Source organism: Colletotrichum fioriniae (assembly GCF_027942845.1).
Source record: "Colletotrichum fioriniae strain IMI 355084 chromosome Unknown scaffold_4, whole genome shotgun sequence".
Lineage (NCBI taxonomy): Eukaryota > Fungi > Ascomycota > Sordariomycetes > Glomerellales > Glomerellaceae > Colletotrichum > Colletotrichum fioriniae.
In genome coordinates this window covers 403,341-420,069 of record NW_027076840.1, presented here as the reverse complement: position 1 = coordinate 420,069, position 16,729 = coordinate 403,341, and the positions used below count along the sequence as shown (strand labels likewise).

General features: G+C 52.9%; 3 protein-coding genes across 3 annotated transcripts; 2 read left to right on the top strand and 1 right to left on the bottom strand.

Annotated features, from left to right (window-relative positions):
• Positions 1–2,943: 2,943 nt before the first annotated feature.
• Positions 2,944–3,738, top strand: N0V96_003976 (uncharacterized protein; the record flags this gene model as incomplete). The annotated part of the gene is made up of 1 exon (XM_065756987.1): positions 2,944–3,738. The coding sequence occupies one exon, from the start codon at positions 2,944–2,946 to the stop codon at positions 3,736–3,738; it is 795 nt and encodes a 264-aa protein (XP_065614200.1).
• Positions 3,739–7,094: 3,356 nt separating this feature from the next.
• N0V96_003975 (uncharacterized protein) lies at positions 7,095–8,417 on the top strand (the record flags this gene model as incomplete). The annotated part of the gene is made up of 4 exons (XM_053188038.1): positions 7,095–7,418; positions 7,490–7,623; positions 7,747–7,865; positions 8,005–8,417. 4 exons carry the CDS (start codon positions 7,095–7,097, stop codon positions 8,415–8,417), a joined length of 990 nt encoding a protein of 329 aa, XP_053054000.1.
• Positions 8,418–13,240: 4,823 nt separating this feature from the next.
• On the bottom strand, positions 13,241–15,537 carry N0V96_003974 (uncharacterized protein; the record flags this gene model as incomplete). The annotated part of the gene is made up of 3 exons (XM_065756986.1): positions 13,241–15,009; positions 15,143–15,226; positions 15,471–15,537. The coding sequence occupies 3 exons, from the start codon at positions 15,535–15,537 to the stop codon at positions 13,241–13,243; spliced, it is 1,920 nt and encodes a 639-aa protein (XP_065614199.1).
• Between the last annotated feature and the right edge of the window lie 1,192 nt (positions 15,538–16,729).

Here is a 16,729-nt window from a genome sequence, read left to right as displayed (position 1 = left end):
CAAGAAACAACAGACACAAACTGCCCTGGTGGACGATACAGTCCCTGGACCTTGTCTTCTGCTTGTATGGAGTAGTCAGTGTACACTCCACAGATTGTGTGTGAGAGGGACAGAAAGTGTGTGTGTGTGTGTGTGTGTGTGTGTGCCGTACCTGACCGGACTTTACCTGACGTAAGGTAAGCTTCTGTGCCTGACCTGAGCGACTAGAGGGGAAGAAGGTCCAAGTCTGTCCTTCCACGTTGCTATTCCCAGCCTTCTCCCGATGCCGCCATGATCCTCTCAGGTCTTCCACGTCGCTCACCTGTCCTTCTATCTGATCCAACACCAACGCCAGCACCGCAGTCAATGCCGGTACACCGATATCAGCTCCAAGCACCAAGAACCAAGCCTCAGCACCGACGCCAACAGCAGCATACCGCTTATGCCAGGCTAGCCAGTCCCATCCAGCCAAGTCAAAATTTAGAAACATCACAACGTCCTCCAATGGCTACCCGCAGACGCTCAGGTACCGCAGGACGCCATGCACACTAGACACAGACACACACACACACACACACCTGCACTCACTCACACACCCCTCTTTTTCTCTCGTCTGTTCACCCCCCTGTTCCTGTTCCTGTTCCTGAGTCTCTTCCCTCTCGTGGCCTCTCACCCACTCATCTCTCTCTCTCTCTCTCTCTCTCTCTCTCTCTCTCTCTCTCTCTCAGTCTCAACTCTCAACTCCCCTCATATTCTTCCGCTCAGAAGCCAAGCCTTCGCCCGCCCTCGTCTCGTCTTCTTGTCTTCTTCTTGTTTTCACCCCTCCCCCTTGTTCATGGACCCCGACACACAACTCAACCTCCGAACGCTCCACCCAGATCCACCTCTCCACTGTCTTGAACCTGATGCGTTGTGTGCAGCTCGGTTCGTTCGTTTCTTCCCACTCGTCACGGACGATTTCTCTTGACCACAGACACCACCACACTAGGCACAGGAACCCGCAACTGACCACCACCATTCTCTTTGGCTCTTCTCTCACACATTCTCACGCACACACACACTTACTCGCTCTCAGCTTCTCGCCTCCCCCCTCCTCCTACACACGCGCACACCACACTAAAGGATCTCGACTTCCTGTCCTGCATCACGGATCATGGCCACACCCCCGGAAAGGCCCCATAATATTCCTGCGGGATTATTCACATGCCGTCGTTCCCAAGCGGGTGCACGGTTGTACAGCTTATCCCTACCCTGTCTCTCTCTCCAAGCACACTCTTCCTCGCCGTACGTAGTATGCACCAAGTTGTGTGTACATGTCTAAGTGCGTGGTGTATCCGCACATCGTGTGTGCGTGGCTGCAAAGGTGGCCCAAGGTGCCACCGCCCGTCAATCTTTACATCGTTCCCATGTCAGTGCTGCCGCAAGTGCCGCATCCAAGGAACCAGGTGCTCTCTGCTACGTTTCCCACACCTACATGGCAGCTATATACATAACCCCAGGACAGCCGTCCACTATCTGCTGTATTCGATCTCCGCGAGCCTCTCTTCCTCGTCTCCAACCCTTCCCTTTCCCGTTCTTGAAGGTCTCCAGCATCAACCGGCTCCCAACGTCAATCTTGGAGTCGTGGAACCTGATCTCTGGCCTGTCCGTCACCCTGACCTGGTGCCGAGATCAATCACCCAAACTGTTTGTCACCCTTTCCTATAATCTCTTATTTCCCTTGAATGTCTATTTGTCGGTTTGTTCCTATCACGGAAGAACCCAAAAGCCCAGTGGTGCAAGTTGTCCATGGCGCTGGGCAACATTTGAACACTGGCTTGTAATACGAACACTGGGTTGTTCCATATATTATATCGGGCTGGCCCATTCACGCCGAAACGGCATATAATACCTACTGGACGATGTCGACGACGAAATTACTCTCAGCGGTGGTTTGGCTTTCGAGCCTCTCCTTGCCTACAAGAGCCTTGGATCCAAGAGACGACCTTACCGATTTCGAAACTGAAGAGGAAAGACAAGGCAAGGGCAAGGGTAAGGGCAAAGGAAAGGGAAAAGGCAAAGAAGGCGTACCGAACGTTCCCGTCACGACGCCCGGACTCGATGCCCTACCCACAACCGGCACCGATGCTGCGCCTGTCCTCGGGCCTGGGACGAACAATGGGGATCCAAACAATCCCAACAATGGAGGTGTGACCTGGCTCAACCCTAGCACTGAACACTCAGTCTGCGATGCCTTCACCCATCTGCCGTTTTTATCACAACGATAATCTCATCCGAGCCCCGCCTTACCTCACCTGACTGACTCTATGGACACCTCCGGACATTTTCTCTCCGTTTTGCTCTCACTTGAAGTACATATAAGATGGATAAAGAGCTAACACATCTTCACAGCACCTCCCCATAACGAGGAACCGCCGCCTCCTCCTTCGGAAAACCCTCAGGTCCCCGAAAACCCTCCAAATCAGAGCCTCCTCCACCACCTCCCCCACCAGAGGAACCACCGCCGCCGCCTCCCCAGAAGCGCCTGCTCCTCCGCCTCCGCCTCCACCCCCGGAGACCACCGCACCGCCGCCTCCGCCTCCGCCGGCGCCTACCGCCTCGGTTGAAAGTCGAAGGTCAACGACAACACCACGTTCTAGCCCCGTAGTCTCAACTTCAAGACCTCCGGTGCCATCAGTCTCGTCTTCACCAACTCCAGTTCGCTCGTTTCCTCCACCGGTCTTTTCCCAGCCGAGTGCACCCCCACCAAACTTTCCCCAACCGTTTCCACGACCAAGCTCAACTCCAAAGCTTCCTCAGTCAAGCTCAACGACATCTGTTATCGTTGTACCTCCGCCGCCGACATCAGTTCCACTGACCACATTGCCGCCACCTGCTCAGCCGACTGATGCTGGCAGCAGGACCCCAAACCTCCCGGCGCCAGCTGCACCAAGCTCAACTTCTTTGACTGACCAGCACGGCGCCATGAGCGGAAACAAATCGCAGGGTATTGAGGGCAATCGTGGCCTTGTTGTTGCTCTGAGCACTGTACTCTCTGTGCTTGGAGTGATCATTATCATCGGGGCCATCTTTGTCTGCTACCGTTACCGCCGTGGCCGCCTTCCGTTTAGCCGCCGGGGCAACAGCCCGATTGATGACGAGGAGATTGAATCCTGGAAGGCCTGCCGGACGATTGAGAAATGTACGACCGTGGTTGTGGATAAACACGACTCGGCTGGTTCTATTCGCAAGCCAGCCAGCGTGATTGTTTATCAAAACCACAACCAGCACCAGCCGCGTCCTTCTACGGATACGGCCCCTCGCTCTCTGTATCACAAGCGGAGCATGGACAAGAAGAGTATCGATATCCCTCAAACTCCCGTTCTCGCACGAGCCCCGAACGCACGCGTTGGCCTCACTGACGACGCCGTCGAGGGTGATCTCGCCTTCCTCCCATCCCCCAAGCGACAGAACTCCAGACTATCCAAGTTGCCGTCTCCTCGTCATGGCAGACATCGCAGCTCTCGCAGCAGCGCGAGTGTCGGTAGTCTACGCGAGCATTGGTACGGCTACCACACCGACACGGAAATGTCTCCCCGCCCGTCGGTGGACCCTTACTCGCGGATGCCTTCTTCGGCACACTCGGATGGGAGGCACCAGCGCGTTTACTCATCGCCCTCAAATCCTCCGAGGCTTTCACTTGATGAGGAATATCACATGGGCGGCCTCTCCCCTCGCCCTTTCCTACGGCAATCAGAGATTGGTCTCGCCGTAGGCTGAAGTCACGATTTACGATTCTACGCCGGCCGAGGAGACTTCTCTAACGCCGAGCCTTGTCTTACAACCAACTTTTACGAATATTGCAGGAAATCTTTTGCAACGAACCCTGCGGATGACAGGAGCACGCCACACGCTAAACTACGACATTCGTTTCAGCCCTCGCGCTCTTCCCGCGGGACTGGAGAGAAGTGCGGGGTGTGCTATCGCGCGGGACTTTTTGTTTCATGTCCCGATGAATGACAGCATATCTCAACTCCCATGTGGCTTAACACCATCACGAGGGTGGTGGGTGAGGCCAGCCGTGTCAAACTCAGAATGGAAATTCATGGCTCAATAATCCTCCCCGCCACCATTGCTCTTCGAGCTTTCTTCGCGATGCCCTCTTGACAATGGCACGGAAGACTCGGCGGACGCACTTGATGCGACCTCATTCCCCTCTCATGTTCCTCTTAATTGAGCGAGCATCATGTCGCTTCGCAGTTACCATATTTGGCAAGAAGCTTCGATGTCTGAAACGACATCTTTTTTTTTTCCTTTAACGGTGATTCATTGGAGTCACTCATGACGGAACACCACATTTTGGAATGGTGATGGATATACCCACATGACAAACGGTCTACTTACAGCTGCAACGCAGCCCATTTTCTCTATCTAAGTCTCTAAATACTTCGCCGGGCAACCAAACTTAGCCCCCAAACAAATTCAAATACAAGCCATATATCAACTGCCACGATCTAGATCTCAACGTGATTTGCGCGAAGCATATGAATCCGAGGTGAATCGCGTCGGTGGCAATATGTACTTGTAGCCTAAATCGCATCGATGGTGTTGAGAGGCCACAACGAACAGGTTGTCAGAAATGTCAGAACGGAAGCTTTTTGCATGCGCGAACGGTAGAGCAGAGCGCGGTTGCTCTGCTCATCATCCCATGTTTAGGCCGCAACCCTCACGTCGACATCGACCACGCTGCTGACAAGACTCAAAAGTTCCCCAAGAATCGCTGGTGAAACACGGAACAAGGAGCATGGGGTGGGGAGTGTGCTCCTCCCACCTCAGCAAGCAACCTGAAAGAAGATGGAGAAGGTCATCAACACAAATAGGTGCCGGCGCATCACTGACTGACTGACGGGCGGGAGTGAAGGGAGGGGGAGGGGGGAAAGAAAAGCAAGATTTCATGGCCAAGGTTTCGATGACACTCTGTGTCGTGTTCTTGGTTTTTCCTCTCTTTTGCTTGCTGTCGCCCCCTTTCTCGCTGTCCTCCCCTACGCGGCGTTGGCCACATTGCGACACCCTGCCATCCCAGGATGATGGGCACGATGGCAGGCGGGACAGGTGAAACGCGGATGCTCTTCTTGTTCTTCTCTTCACCGCCGCCGCGCCGGCGTGGGTGTTTGAATAGAGTTGGTTGGGCATCGAGGACGAACGCGAAGCGACGGGGAAGATGTCCGGTCGTGGAGGGTATGGGGTGGGGGGTTGTCAGGTGACGAGGTGATGAGGTGAAAGACCTGTCCTTGACTTTTGAGTGGTGTCTTCGCATTTAGATACAGATACATGGGATGTATCTCTGCCTCTTTTGATCGTGATAACTTTGGTTGGCGAACGCCACTATCAACTTGAAGGAATCGGATGGATGGTCGTGAAGAGGCTGGGGCGTGTGTTGGACTTGTCGGTTCATCATTACCCACGGCGGCTTGGTACACATGCAAGTCACAACTGTACAACTCTTATTCCATCTTCTTTGCTTGGCTTGTATTGCTCCCTCGTCGTGATGTGGATTTCATTCGTTGAGGAAAAGAAAGCTGTCCATCTTCTTCGAAGTTATTGGGGGCGGCTGAATAGATGGAGACGCTTCGTCCCTCGCATGTTTCTTACTTTTCATTACTTTTCATCTCTTCCCTCTGGGTCCTCTGACGCCTTTCATGACGTCTCTGTAGATGGTTCCCTCGGTTTCTGATGCCTAGACTCTTTTCTCCGCGTGCGCGCGTCTTCTTCGCGTCACATCTGCGGGTTCACGACTTATTTCCGATGTTTACGGGGAGAAGATCATGGAAGCAGGGACTATGGATGGATGATGGCAAATCTTGAGTATTGGGGGGTGAGTTCTATAATCCCACGAAATTCGAATCAGGGTAGGATGAATCGGGGACGGGGTTACGGGAGGTGTAGTGTGAGGTGTGAATAGCAGAGTCAGGGAAGATGCGAGATGCCTTGCTGTCCCGCTGCTGTTGGGATGTGCGTTGATGGTTGGAATGGAGATGGGCGGGGATGCGACTTGAATTTTGTTGAATAATGCTGGCAGGCCGAGGCCAATGTGATGAATGCATATGTGTGAAGATATCGTTCGTTCTTCTTAACTACCTTGTCATCGAAGAATTCCAAGAATGGGGGGGTTTTTTTTTGTTGAAAAAAAAAAAGAAAAAAAAAAAAGGGAATATTTGTGAAGAGCTCATTCGTGTTTTTAGACTCTTCTCATACTACCAGGTAAGTAAGTACGTTTGCAAAGTTTCCAATAAACAGTTTACTCCAGCTTAGATGGCTGAGCGAGTGGTATCTGCTGGGTCCATGCATGGCGAATACCATTCGATGCGTAAAATGATGTGTAAGACCGGGAATTACAGGAACCGCACTCTGATTTATTCATGCTCCGATTAGTTAGCAGTGCAATAATGAGTGAGCGAGCGAGTACAATGAGTGATAGATAGTATTGGGTGAGAAGGGCAAATGAGTGAAGCCATGAGATGAGAGAATGACAGATGCACTTAACGCGTCTGCTCCTAAAAGCGGGTCCAGACCGCGTCCACTGGACCCCCAGACGCGCTGGCCAACGACGACAGCGCACCTCAACCACTCGTTGTCCTGCCCACCGCTTCAGGAACCGCCTCTTGATTCTCGAAGGGCATTGATTCCACCTCATCTGGCGGCAGTGGAAGGGTCTTCTCGGCTGCTTGAGATCCCGCAATTGGCCCTTTAGCAGCAGCTTTGCGAGCTCGAGTATCCCCCTGGTTCATCGACAGGCCGCGGCCCATCCCGAGGGGCTTATCGCATCTTCCCTGCCACATGAAAAACTTCAACTCCTCGACACACAGCCGGCAAAAAGTAGTTACACAATCAGCTTTCGAGGCCAGAGAAGGATAGAATCGTGTACTGCTTCATCGCACCCACGCAAATTCATGAGAAGGCAGAGAATCTTGAGGCAACCAAGCTAAAAGAAAGAGTCCAGGGGTGGTGTACGGAGTACGGATACAACTCCATTTCCTCCCATTCCTTCTCCACAATAAATCCCTCTTAGCACCCGCTACCTCATTACCCGACTCAGTGTTCTCGACTCTCGACCTTCCCACTCGCTCTCACAAATCATGCCTCCGCGCAAAAGCGACGCGAGCCGGAGAAGCGACGTGTCCAACGCCCGCTTCATCGTCATGGACGAGGAACCCTCTGCCTCCACCACACCGGCCAAGGCCGCGGCGGCACCCTCTGTCGCTGCCACCGCCGCCGGCACCCCGTCTTCAGCATCGGCGGCCAAGCCCTCCTCAGCCACGCCTTCCAGTGTGCCCGCGCCGACGCCTGACTCTGCTGCTGCCGCGGCCGCGGCAAAGTCGACGCCGGCGACGACGGAGAAGAAGGAGAGTCAGACGCATGACAAGATGGCCAAGGCGGATAGGGATGCTCTCACCATCGAGGTAAGAGGGGAAATCCATGCGATGCTGGCGACAATGTGCTGGGCTTGAATAATTTATAACGTAATCCGTAGGATCTCAGCTTGCCCAAGTCCATCATCACCAGGCTGGCAAAGGGTGTCCTTCCGCCTCAGACTCAGATTCAGGCCAATGCCGTCTTAGCCATGGGCAAGAGCGCGACGGTGTTCATCAACTACCTGGCTTCTCAGTGCGTCAAAACCTCTCTTGAATCCCTATAAGATTCTTTGTCAAAACCGGCAGCCATGGTGTTCAGTAGCAGAGTCCATCTTTGTTCAGCATAAATGAAGCTAACTCATGTTGTGATTCTCAGTGCTAATGAAATCACAACAAATGCCGGCAAAAAGACTGTCAGCGCTGAAGACGTCTTCAAGGCTCTGGATGACATCGAGTTCGGTTTCCTGCGAGAGCCCTTGGAGCAGGAATTTGCCAGTGAGTTTATCCTATTGTTTTTCCCTTGTCACCACCGAAGATGGCCTTGAAACAAATCATCAATCTGAAGATCACTACTCTTTTTCACTCATCTATACTGAGCGATGAGAGGCGCAACCACCACTAACTTCGATCTCAGAATACACCCAAATCCAAAACGCAAAGCGCACAAACTACCGCAACAAGGTCGCCGCCAAGAAGGGCGGTGCCGCAGCCGGGGCAGCAGGCACCGCATCAGCAGATGCGTCCCTCCTCTCCAACCCCGACGACAGCGTCATGACTACAGCATCCACAGACACGGCCCCCCGCTCAAAGAAGGCCCGTGTAGACGACTCAGCCATGACCGTTGACGAAGAGGCCGATGACGCAGAGACGGAGCCCGAGGAGGAGGCTGAAGAAGAGGAAGACGAGGAGGCGGATGAGGAAGAGGAAGAAGAGGATGATGACGAGGACGAGGAAGGGAGCAGTGAGGAGATGCACGATGCGCTGGAGACGAAGGAAGGCGAGGGCAGTGACGTTGATGAGGCGCTCGACGGGGACGAGAGTGACTAAGCCTCGTGGTTAATCTCCTATGTTGGGGTTGACGATGAGAGAATCGGATAGGTTGAACGTTGATGGGGGCGACATGAGGTTACCTAGCGTGATGAAGGCGAAAAAAGAATGGGCTGCAATGGGGAGCTTCAGCCCCGTTTTTGGGTCATGGAAGGAAAGTAATGCGAATGGATTTTTGTTTTTCGGGAATACACATAGTTTTCGTGCAAACACGCCTGTAAGAGAATGCGATGTTGGTGCCCCTTGGCCATTCGCTTTGGCAGCATGGAATCTCAGCCTCTTTGTAAGAATCGGCGAACGATATACCGCGGCTGTCCGGCCCCCTTCCTCAGAGATCCGTCTCTGGCTACCCCCGGGTCACGGTTCATCTGTACCGGGAGGGAACCACACTCTTGAAGTCTGCTACGAACATACGAACCTACATGCGGATAGGCTCATCGTTTGTTGACGCTATCCCACCCTACCAGTACTCACAGATGTTAAGACTTTGAACCTCATCCCATCAAGACGAACAACAGTTAAACGTATATATACGCCACCCCACAGGATGCTCTTTACGAAAGCAACCATCAACATGATAACGTTATGATCTCTGCGCAGGAAGAAGAAAAACAAAAGCCATGATGCCAACAAGATAGCAAGAACAGAAGAGATTAACGCTGATACTCAGCGAATACGGAATCTATTTCCCACCAAAGTTTATGATCGAGGGTTTTTCACTGGTAATATGTCGTACGTGCGTTCCGTTTACCGTATTCGCCTGCCAACAGCCTCGGGGGAAAATAAAAGCGTATACATGATCGTGACACGGTAGATATCAGTAAACGTTGAGGCTGCAAACGCCGATTGTAAAACACTTAAGTCCTAACTCAACTTCAAGGCACAATGTTCCGTCTCTTCGGATGACATGCGAGAAAGGTAAAAAAAACATCCCGATATCACATTTTCCTTCATCCTGTACGATGCTTGGATCACGCGTGCGTTTTTCTTTTACACACAGACGCCCAAACACGAAGATACTCTTTATACACTGAAATAACCATTCGGTCCCATCTTTTCCGTTTTGACCTCCTTTTTGTTTCCGTCCTTTCCGCCGTTCCTTCTTTAGCATTTCCTAACTTGGTGTTTTGATGGATGGTGTGCCCTTTTCCATCCCCATCAGTTCCTCCGGCTCGCTCCTGTTCGTCGCTGCCCACATCCTATTCCAATGCCCCCATCCCTCCTCTTTTGCACAAGAAGAAGGACGGGCGGTCAGGGGGTGAGGAAGGTAATAAGAGCCTCCATGCCTCCCCACAAAGACGAGACGAAACGGGAAGCAGGAGCAAACAACCCTCGTGCACTTGTAGTCACATAGTAGAACCTATCGCAACTTCGGAGGCGGCTGATCGATAGCAGAGAAGCAGGTCGGGTCCGACGAGGCTTCCGCTTTCGCCGGGCGATTATCTCATCTTCAGCCTTGCCACTCACTAGCTTCCATCAAGTCCGTTGAAAGTCATCATCATCATCAACATCACCCCACTACCATCACCACACACCACCACCTTTCCATCAAACACCCTTCATCATAGATCCTCCCATCTCTCTCTCTAACTCGCGCGCGCGAGCAACAACCCACATCTCAGTTTCCCACTCCGGATCTCTGGGTCTCAACCCACCCTCTCGACCGTTTTTCGTCGCCAGCTCCCACCGGCCAGACGCACAAAGGGTCCGAGGAAAGATTACACCCCCACAACGGCGGCGCGGCGCTTTCATGAGACATCCATCGCCGACGGCTTTCCTTTCAGGTTCTTCATCTTATCCTTCCCCCGAAAGTCTCGAAGACGTGGTTCTCTCTTTTCACTTTCGTCGTGCCTCCCTCTCTCTCTCCGCATTCGCACCTTTTACACACCCTTCTCCTAACCTTGTCTTTCCGCCTGAGGAGCCGCATCTTCGGTATCGTCAACTTTCATTATACCCTCCCACATGTCCTTGCTCTTTTCTCTTCTCTCCCCAGGCAGTTTTTTCCTCATCGCGTATTCTTTCCCACACTTTTCTGGTCACACTTTTCACCTAACCTCACCCAAACAGAGCATGCACCAAAAGGCGCTCCTGTTACTAGTATCCAGGGGAGAACTCTATCAAAACCTCAAGCTTCTTTTGCCTTTCTTCTCTCTTTCTCTTTCTTCTCCCCATTGCGAGAGTTATGGGAAATGTAATCCGTTCTTTTCGGCACCTTGATTCGGCAGTTGTAAATCCCCCGTACAACAAGAAAAGTATGCCACTCTTTTTCTCTTTCACAAACATTGTTGAGGTTAATACTCGACAGACCCGGGAGTTCATCTGTCCCCGAATGCCTGGAATAAGTCAACCGAAAATTACTAATAGACAGAATCAATTGTCCAACCACAGATCAAGAGTAACGAGGGTAACCGTGGTGTAAGAGCACATGGAGAACAGTGTACAGCATCTCGGCACTCTATCCCTCCTATCCACCTCCTTGAGCCCCCCCATCTGTCCCCGGCCCCCTCATAAAAAGAGTCCGAACTAGTTACCCAAAGCAAACCCACCCTTCATAACGAAAACGGGGAGGAAGGAGGTAGCAAAAGAGGTAGTAGAGGAGGAGGAGGACCTTCGGCTGCGGGCTTCTAATCCTCACTTTCCTCGGCCGAGAGAGTTGAAAGGGGGGAGGGGTGCTCGACCTCAAGACACGTGAGAGAGAGACACACACGCAGAGAGAGAGAGAGAGAGAGAGAGAGAGTAGACCACATGTCCCAAAACATCCCACATCACCCTAATCGGTTAACCTTCTTCCGTCACCTTGATCTATCTTCCCGTGGAACCCGGACGACAGAGGCGATGTGGAAGGGGGGCCTACCTACCTACCTACTGACCTACCTACAAACTTCAAAATACTGGCGGTAAAGCGGCAATGATCCGTTCATCGGGGAGGAGGGGAGAAGAGGGGGGGTGTAAGCCTAAGGTTGGTACACGCAGAACAGGTTTCCAAAACCTGTCCGCTGCAGTGAATTCATGGACGGAAGAAGAGTACACAGACCCTTGTCTCACAACATGCCGGTCTTCGTCCCGATAACGAAGCCTTCCTTCCACCATGGAGAAACTCAAAGTCACGACCAGATGGCACATGCATCCTCCGGGGCACGCTGTTACCGGTCACCCTCGTCCATGCTTTAAATAGTTGTTCCAACTGAGCCGAGAGAGAAACAAACCTACAGGCGCACTGCAGACGCAGGGTACGTGGTAACGTTGGCAGTGTTGTTGACTGCAATATTGAAAAAGGGGAGGAAAAAAAACGTATTTGCATTAAAAAAGAAGAAAGTCAGAAAGCACTACTATCCTCCAGATGTGTCTCCAAACGGCCATCCATCTCATCTCGTGTCTGCACCGCCCGCCCCATCAGTCGTGAATCGAGTTGTACAATCAAGAAACGGAAGAAACAAAATAAAAAAAACAATAGGCCCCAGACGAACAAAAACAAAATATGAGCCACAGGTGTTCGATCGACACGGCCCTCATGCAATCCAATCCCAAAGAAGCCTCCCTGCCACTGCCACTTTGCCGCGGAAGAAACGAAACAAATCCCACCCCGATGCCGGATCATGGCGCTTCCCGGGTTCCTGGTTAACCAAAACATGACAACCGATATCGAGTTTCACCCAAAAAGCAATACCAACAACTCCTTCGATGCTGCCGTATCGGCCGACACAAAGATAAAACAAGGCCAAAATCATTTGACCGCCGACGTGCAGACTGAATAGAGTCATCGCCCATGTCAAGTGCTTCCCCCCAATGACCCAAATTGCTTTCGCTGTCTTCGAAAAAAGGGTGTACCCTGGATTGTGGATAAACCTTAAAACCATATTGTAACTTGTCGCCCTCATTGTTCTTCGCTTTCGTGATAACCTTGACTCCCTGTCAGAGAGGCGCCCGGTCATACCTCACGGGCCATGTCGATATCAGAACACACCAGAACACAAGTGTCATTTAATGTGAGAGATGAGCTTGGTCTTAAGCATGAAAGCCTAGGCTCCAAGGATCCCAAAGAACTGACAATGTGCATGGTCTTGCAGCCACACCTTCCTCATTCGAACAGCTGAGGTGCTGCTGAGTAACTAGGCACAATACCGCTGTACTCATCAACTTTGCCGCGGCAGGTATGTGACTGAGTGATGATGTGTATTCAGTTTCGCAGCGATGTGGACGCGTGGATGTGGTGTTCGTGTGGTATCGTGTATTCGAGAGGATGAGAAGGACTAACTAAGACAGCGCGTGAAGCGAAGCGAATCGGCGATGGAGGACGGCGATGGTATCAAACTGAAGTCGGAGGTGCCCGTGTGCCAACGGCGAAATAAATCAGAAACAGTTGAAACAGAAAAAAGGTGTCCATGGGTGATGATAAGGATGAGAGAACCGAATCCAACAATGATCAACAGAAAAGAAACAATGCATCCTCCCTAAGATGCCAGAAACTTTGACTAAACCACGAATAGAGGCGCGATACAGTTAAAAAGACCCTTCCCTCCGCCAAGGACCTGAGCCCATGTGTTCCTAGTTCCCCACTACTCCTCTATCCATCCTTCTCGGCCAAAATGCTGTACGAAGACTGACAGGCCCGCAGCCCAAAAGCACATAGCCTCCACCGAACTGTATGCTTGGGTATCCTTCAGAAGGGCAGCAAGGCTGCCAAACCGGCGAAAGCCAGGGAGTAACCGCCGCCTATATATATAAAAGGGACAAAAAAGTGTAGATGGCATAACGCTGTTTGTTGTAGAAGCGAATTTGCGAGTTGAACGGGATCATCGTGTTTCGACTCTCTTCTCCGGTCCTCATTGAGGTTGGTTAGACCACCATTGGGCTGGCGTTTGCTGGTTGGACCAGGCCTGTGTCACGGCCGGAGATCCCTGGTTCGGCTGGGGCATATACTGACGCGGGGTTTGGTCTGTCGGGTAGATACCTTGGCCGGCGGCACCATAACTCTGTCCCATGCCTGGCATTCCCGAAAACTGCATGCCCGGCTGCACGCCGCTGGTCGCATGTCGCAATTGGGGAGCTGGCGATTGTTGATGGGGTTGCTGGCCCTGTGTCGTGTACCCAGAGTAATTATGTTGTTGGGGAGTCTGCTGCGTCTGAGGCCACATTTGGCCAGTCCCTGGGTAGTGATAACCCTGAGCACCCTGAGGCATGCTGCTCGCACTCCCGGCTGCAGGCAAAGTCGTTGGCTTGTTGTTCTTCTGGGCAGATGGCTGAGCCATGCCTCTCATCGGAGCCTGGCTAATTGGATTCTGCGCATGGATCGATTGAGAGTATGGTGGGGCTGTCATCATCATTTGGGGGCTCTGGTTGGGCACGATGCCTGATTGCGGCGGCATATTGCTCGCCGTAGTGTGCGGCGATTGTGTTGCTCGGGTAGCAGGAACAGCGGCTTCGCTTGTGGCAACATTTTGGACAAGGTTCGTCGACTGGGGCTGCTCATGCGGCCTTCTCCAGATACCCTGGAGGTAATCGCCGCGCATCTCTCGCTGCTGGTTGAGAGACCGGTTGTACTCGGCGGCGTGGTGAGCCTGGGCATGAACTTCTCCAATCTGAGCAGGTCGAGTTTGATCCTGGTAAGCCGGGCCGGTGATTTCCTGGCGAGGACCTCCCTTGAGAATTCCGCTGTAGTCGCGAGGACGGTTGTCACTGAGCTCTGATCCTAGTGTTATCACGGGCATTCTGGTCGTGGTTCCGGTTGGCGCTCCAAGCATACCTGGTTGGACGATTTGGGGTTGAGGGGCGCCGGGGAATTGGCTGGGTGTGTTGCTGTAGACGATCTCACCATGAGGGCCACCCAGCAGGACCTGGTTCTGCGCCTCGGCTGCGGCTTCTCTGGCCTTGGCTGCTCCTGGACGCTTTTCGCCAGCGGGGTCGGCCTCTGTGAATCCTTGTTTACGGGCCTTTGTCTCCCAGTAGTCATCCCGAACTCGTCGACCGTTGACAATGACGCGACTTCCAAATTGGCGGAACATGGATCGGGCGGTGACAATGGCAATTTGTCGCGATCTGTAAGAGAATGGCAGGATCTCTTGGCTGACGAGGTCATCCTTCTCGGGTTGGCTGGCAATGATCTTGAACAGAGACCTATTCTTGTTGAAGAGAAGGTACGAGTCTCGGTATCCCAAAACCCTCGCGCATTCAGTCGCCAGCATGAAAAGTTTGTCCCCACGGTTGGGAACTAAAAAGGTTCGGCATCTGTATTCGCGGCCGCCCAGCAACTGGCCATTGGGCATCACCTTCTTCTCTCCAAACTCGTCGATTTCTCTCGGGAGGTACTCGTCGCCGGCGGGGTTCAGCTGGTCGGTGGTGTGATCTCTCACTGTAGGAAGAGCTTTCAAGGTAGTCTTTGTTGGTGTCGTCTTGGGCGGAGGCGAGGCCTGCGCGGGCGCGTAGTTGACGGCGGCTTGACCCCCAGGCAGCGGCGCGCTCTGGTTCTGGGGGGTTTGCGGTGGTGGAATATTTTGAGGCATGTTGGCTACTGGGGCCTGACCGGCAGTCTCGGAGATGGCACCGAATGATTTGGACTTGGATGACTTCCCACGTTTTCTCGGGTTGGAGTCACCTACAAAGATACCAGTGTTAGTTTGTATCGCGTTGCGCGTGGCGGGGAAGGAAGCAAGAGGTTACACGCGCGACTGCTGGACAGTACAAGCATGATGGGGAAGAACGAGATTTTGGATAGAGGAAGGACATACCGGAAATACCTGCAGATGGATTTCCCTGGAAATTGTCCGGGGAGCGGCTTCTTTTGATGCCGCGAGTGCTTGCGTTGAGCAGGTCTATACGATGATCAAAGCCGTCAGCATAATATTATGGCAGGACAGTTGTGGTAGAAAAGGTCATAGCCATGGCTCAAACAGGCGAAGGGGGGGCGCGCAAGTGGTAGTTGCGCATGGAGAAATGGTTGCTAATCCGGCCAGGGCCTCGCAGTGGAATGCGATGACGGCTAGCGAGCAGGCTGGGTGGAGGCGGGGGGCTTGAAACTGTGGAGGGGGGCGATGGATAGCGAAATAAGCAACATACCAGGAGAGTTGAGGGCAGCCGGGTTGATTGTCGCACTATCAGCTCCGTTCGGCTGAGTGGAGTACATTGAGCGCGCAAACGTCTCCCGGTAGATTCGTCAAGACAAGATCAGAACAACGAAAGACGTGTCTTGATATAGTTGGATTGCCTTCCGGCCGGGTCGCGGGCGAGGGCGACACTGGGTCTGGGGAGGGTGCGTTGGGTGATGCAGGGCAGGCTTATGCGTGCATATGGTTGGCGCAAAGCTCTGAAATGTCCCTGGCGGGAAAGTATGTCGAGTAACAACGGGTAGGGGAAGCGGCCTGAGAAGAAATCGAAATAGAAGCTTTTTCTTGCCTTTTGTTCGCTCTTCTGTACCGCGGGACAGGAATAAGAGGGTTATGGGGGCGTATGGCTAATAAGGAAACTCTGAACTCTAGATGGAAATGCAAGAGTTGAGTTGCAGCGCCGGTACAACCAAGCCGTAGAACTCAATAGAGTATGGGATAGGGTCTGTGTCCTTGGGGCCCGGGGCGCGACGGGTAGGTAGGTTCTTTGGCGAGAGGGCCTGTGTGCAAGCAGCTTTGTAAGATGTGAGGAGGAGAAAGTGTGTGTGGCGAAGAGTTGCTGAGTTTTCCTTCTCTTGCTTTGATTTCCACGCGGCGAGGAGCAAAGCAAGTGTGTCGTGCGGCGTCTGAATAATATGAAATGGAGCTGTTGATGAGCCCTTGTCTACGTGAACAAGGCCGCGAGACGCAAAGAATAAGTGTGGGCGCAGAATTCGAAGGCTGTCGCCAGTGGAGATGCGCGCGTGCGGTGGTGAAGGAGGGAAGATGATGGATGGTTGGTTGGAGTTCGCAAAGACGTCGTGTGGTAAGGTATACCTATGGTAGGTACGGATAGGATAGACAGATGATGGATGGACGGGGAGAAGTGGGCGACCTGATGAGAACGGCAAGGTCGTGGTACGGAGGGGGAGGGTGGATGGAAGGAAAGTGCTTCGTCGAATCGTGCCCCGTCGGGGTGTGAAGCCAAAGTACCCTTCCTTGAGCAGGCAGCCAGACTGAAAGCCTGAGAGGTACGGAGTGCGGAGTACACTACCTAGAGGAAGTAAGGCACTGCAGGCAGAGCTGGATGTACCTCTGGGTGGGTGTAGCGGGCCTAGTCGGATGCTTGCGCTTGTCAATTTGCAGCCGAATGCCCTTCTGGGCGACTTCTGTGCTCCTGTCCCCGCGGAGGGTTTGCGCGAGGAGTGTGTGTCTGTGGTAGAGAGGGGTGGG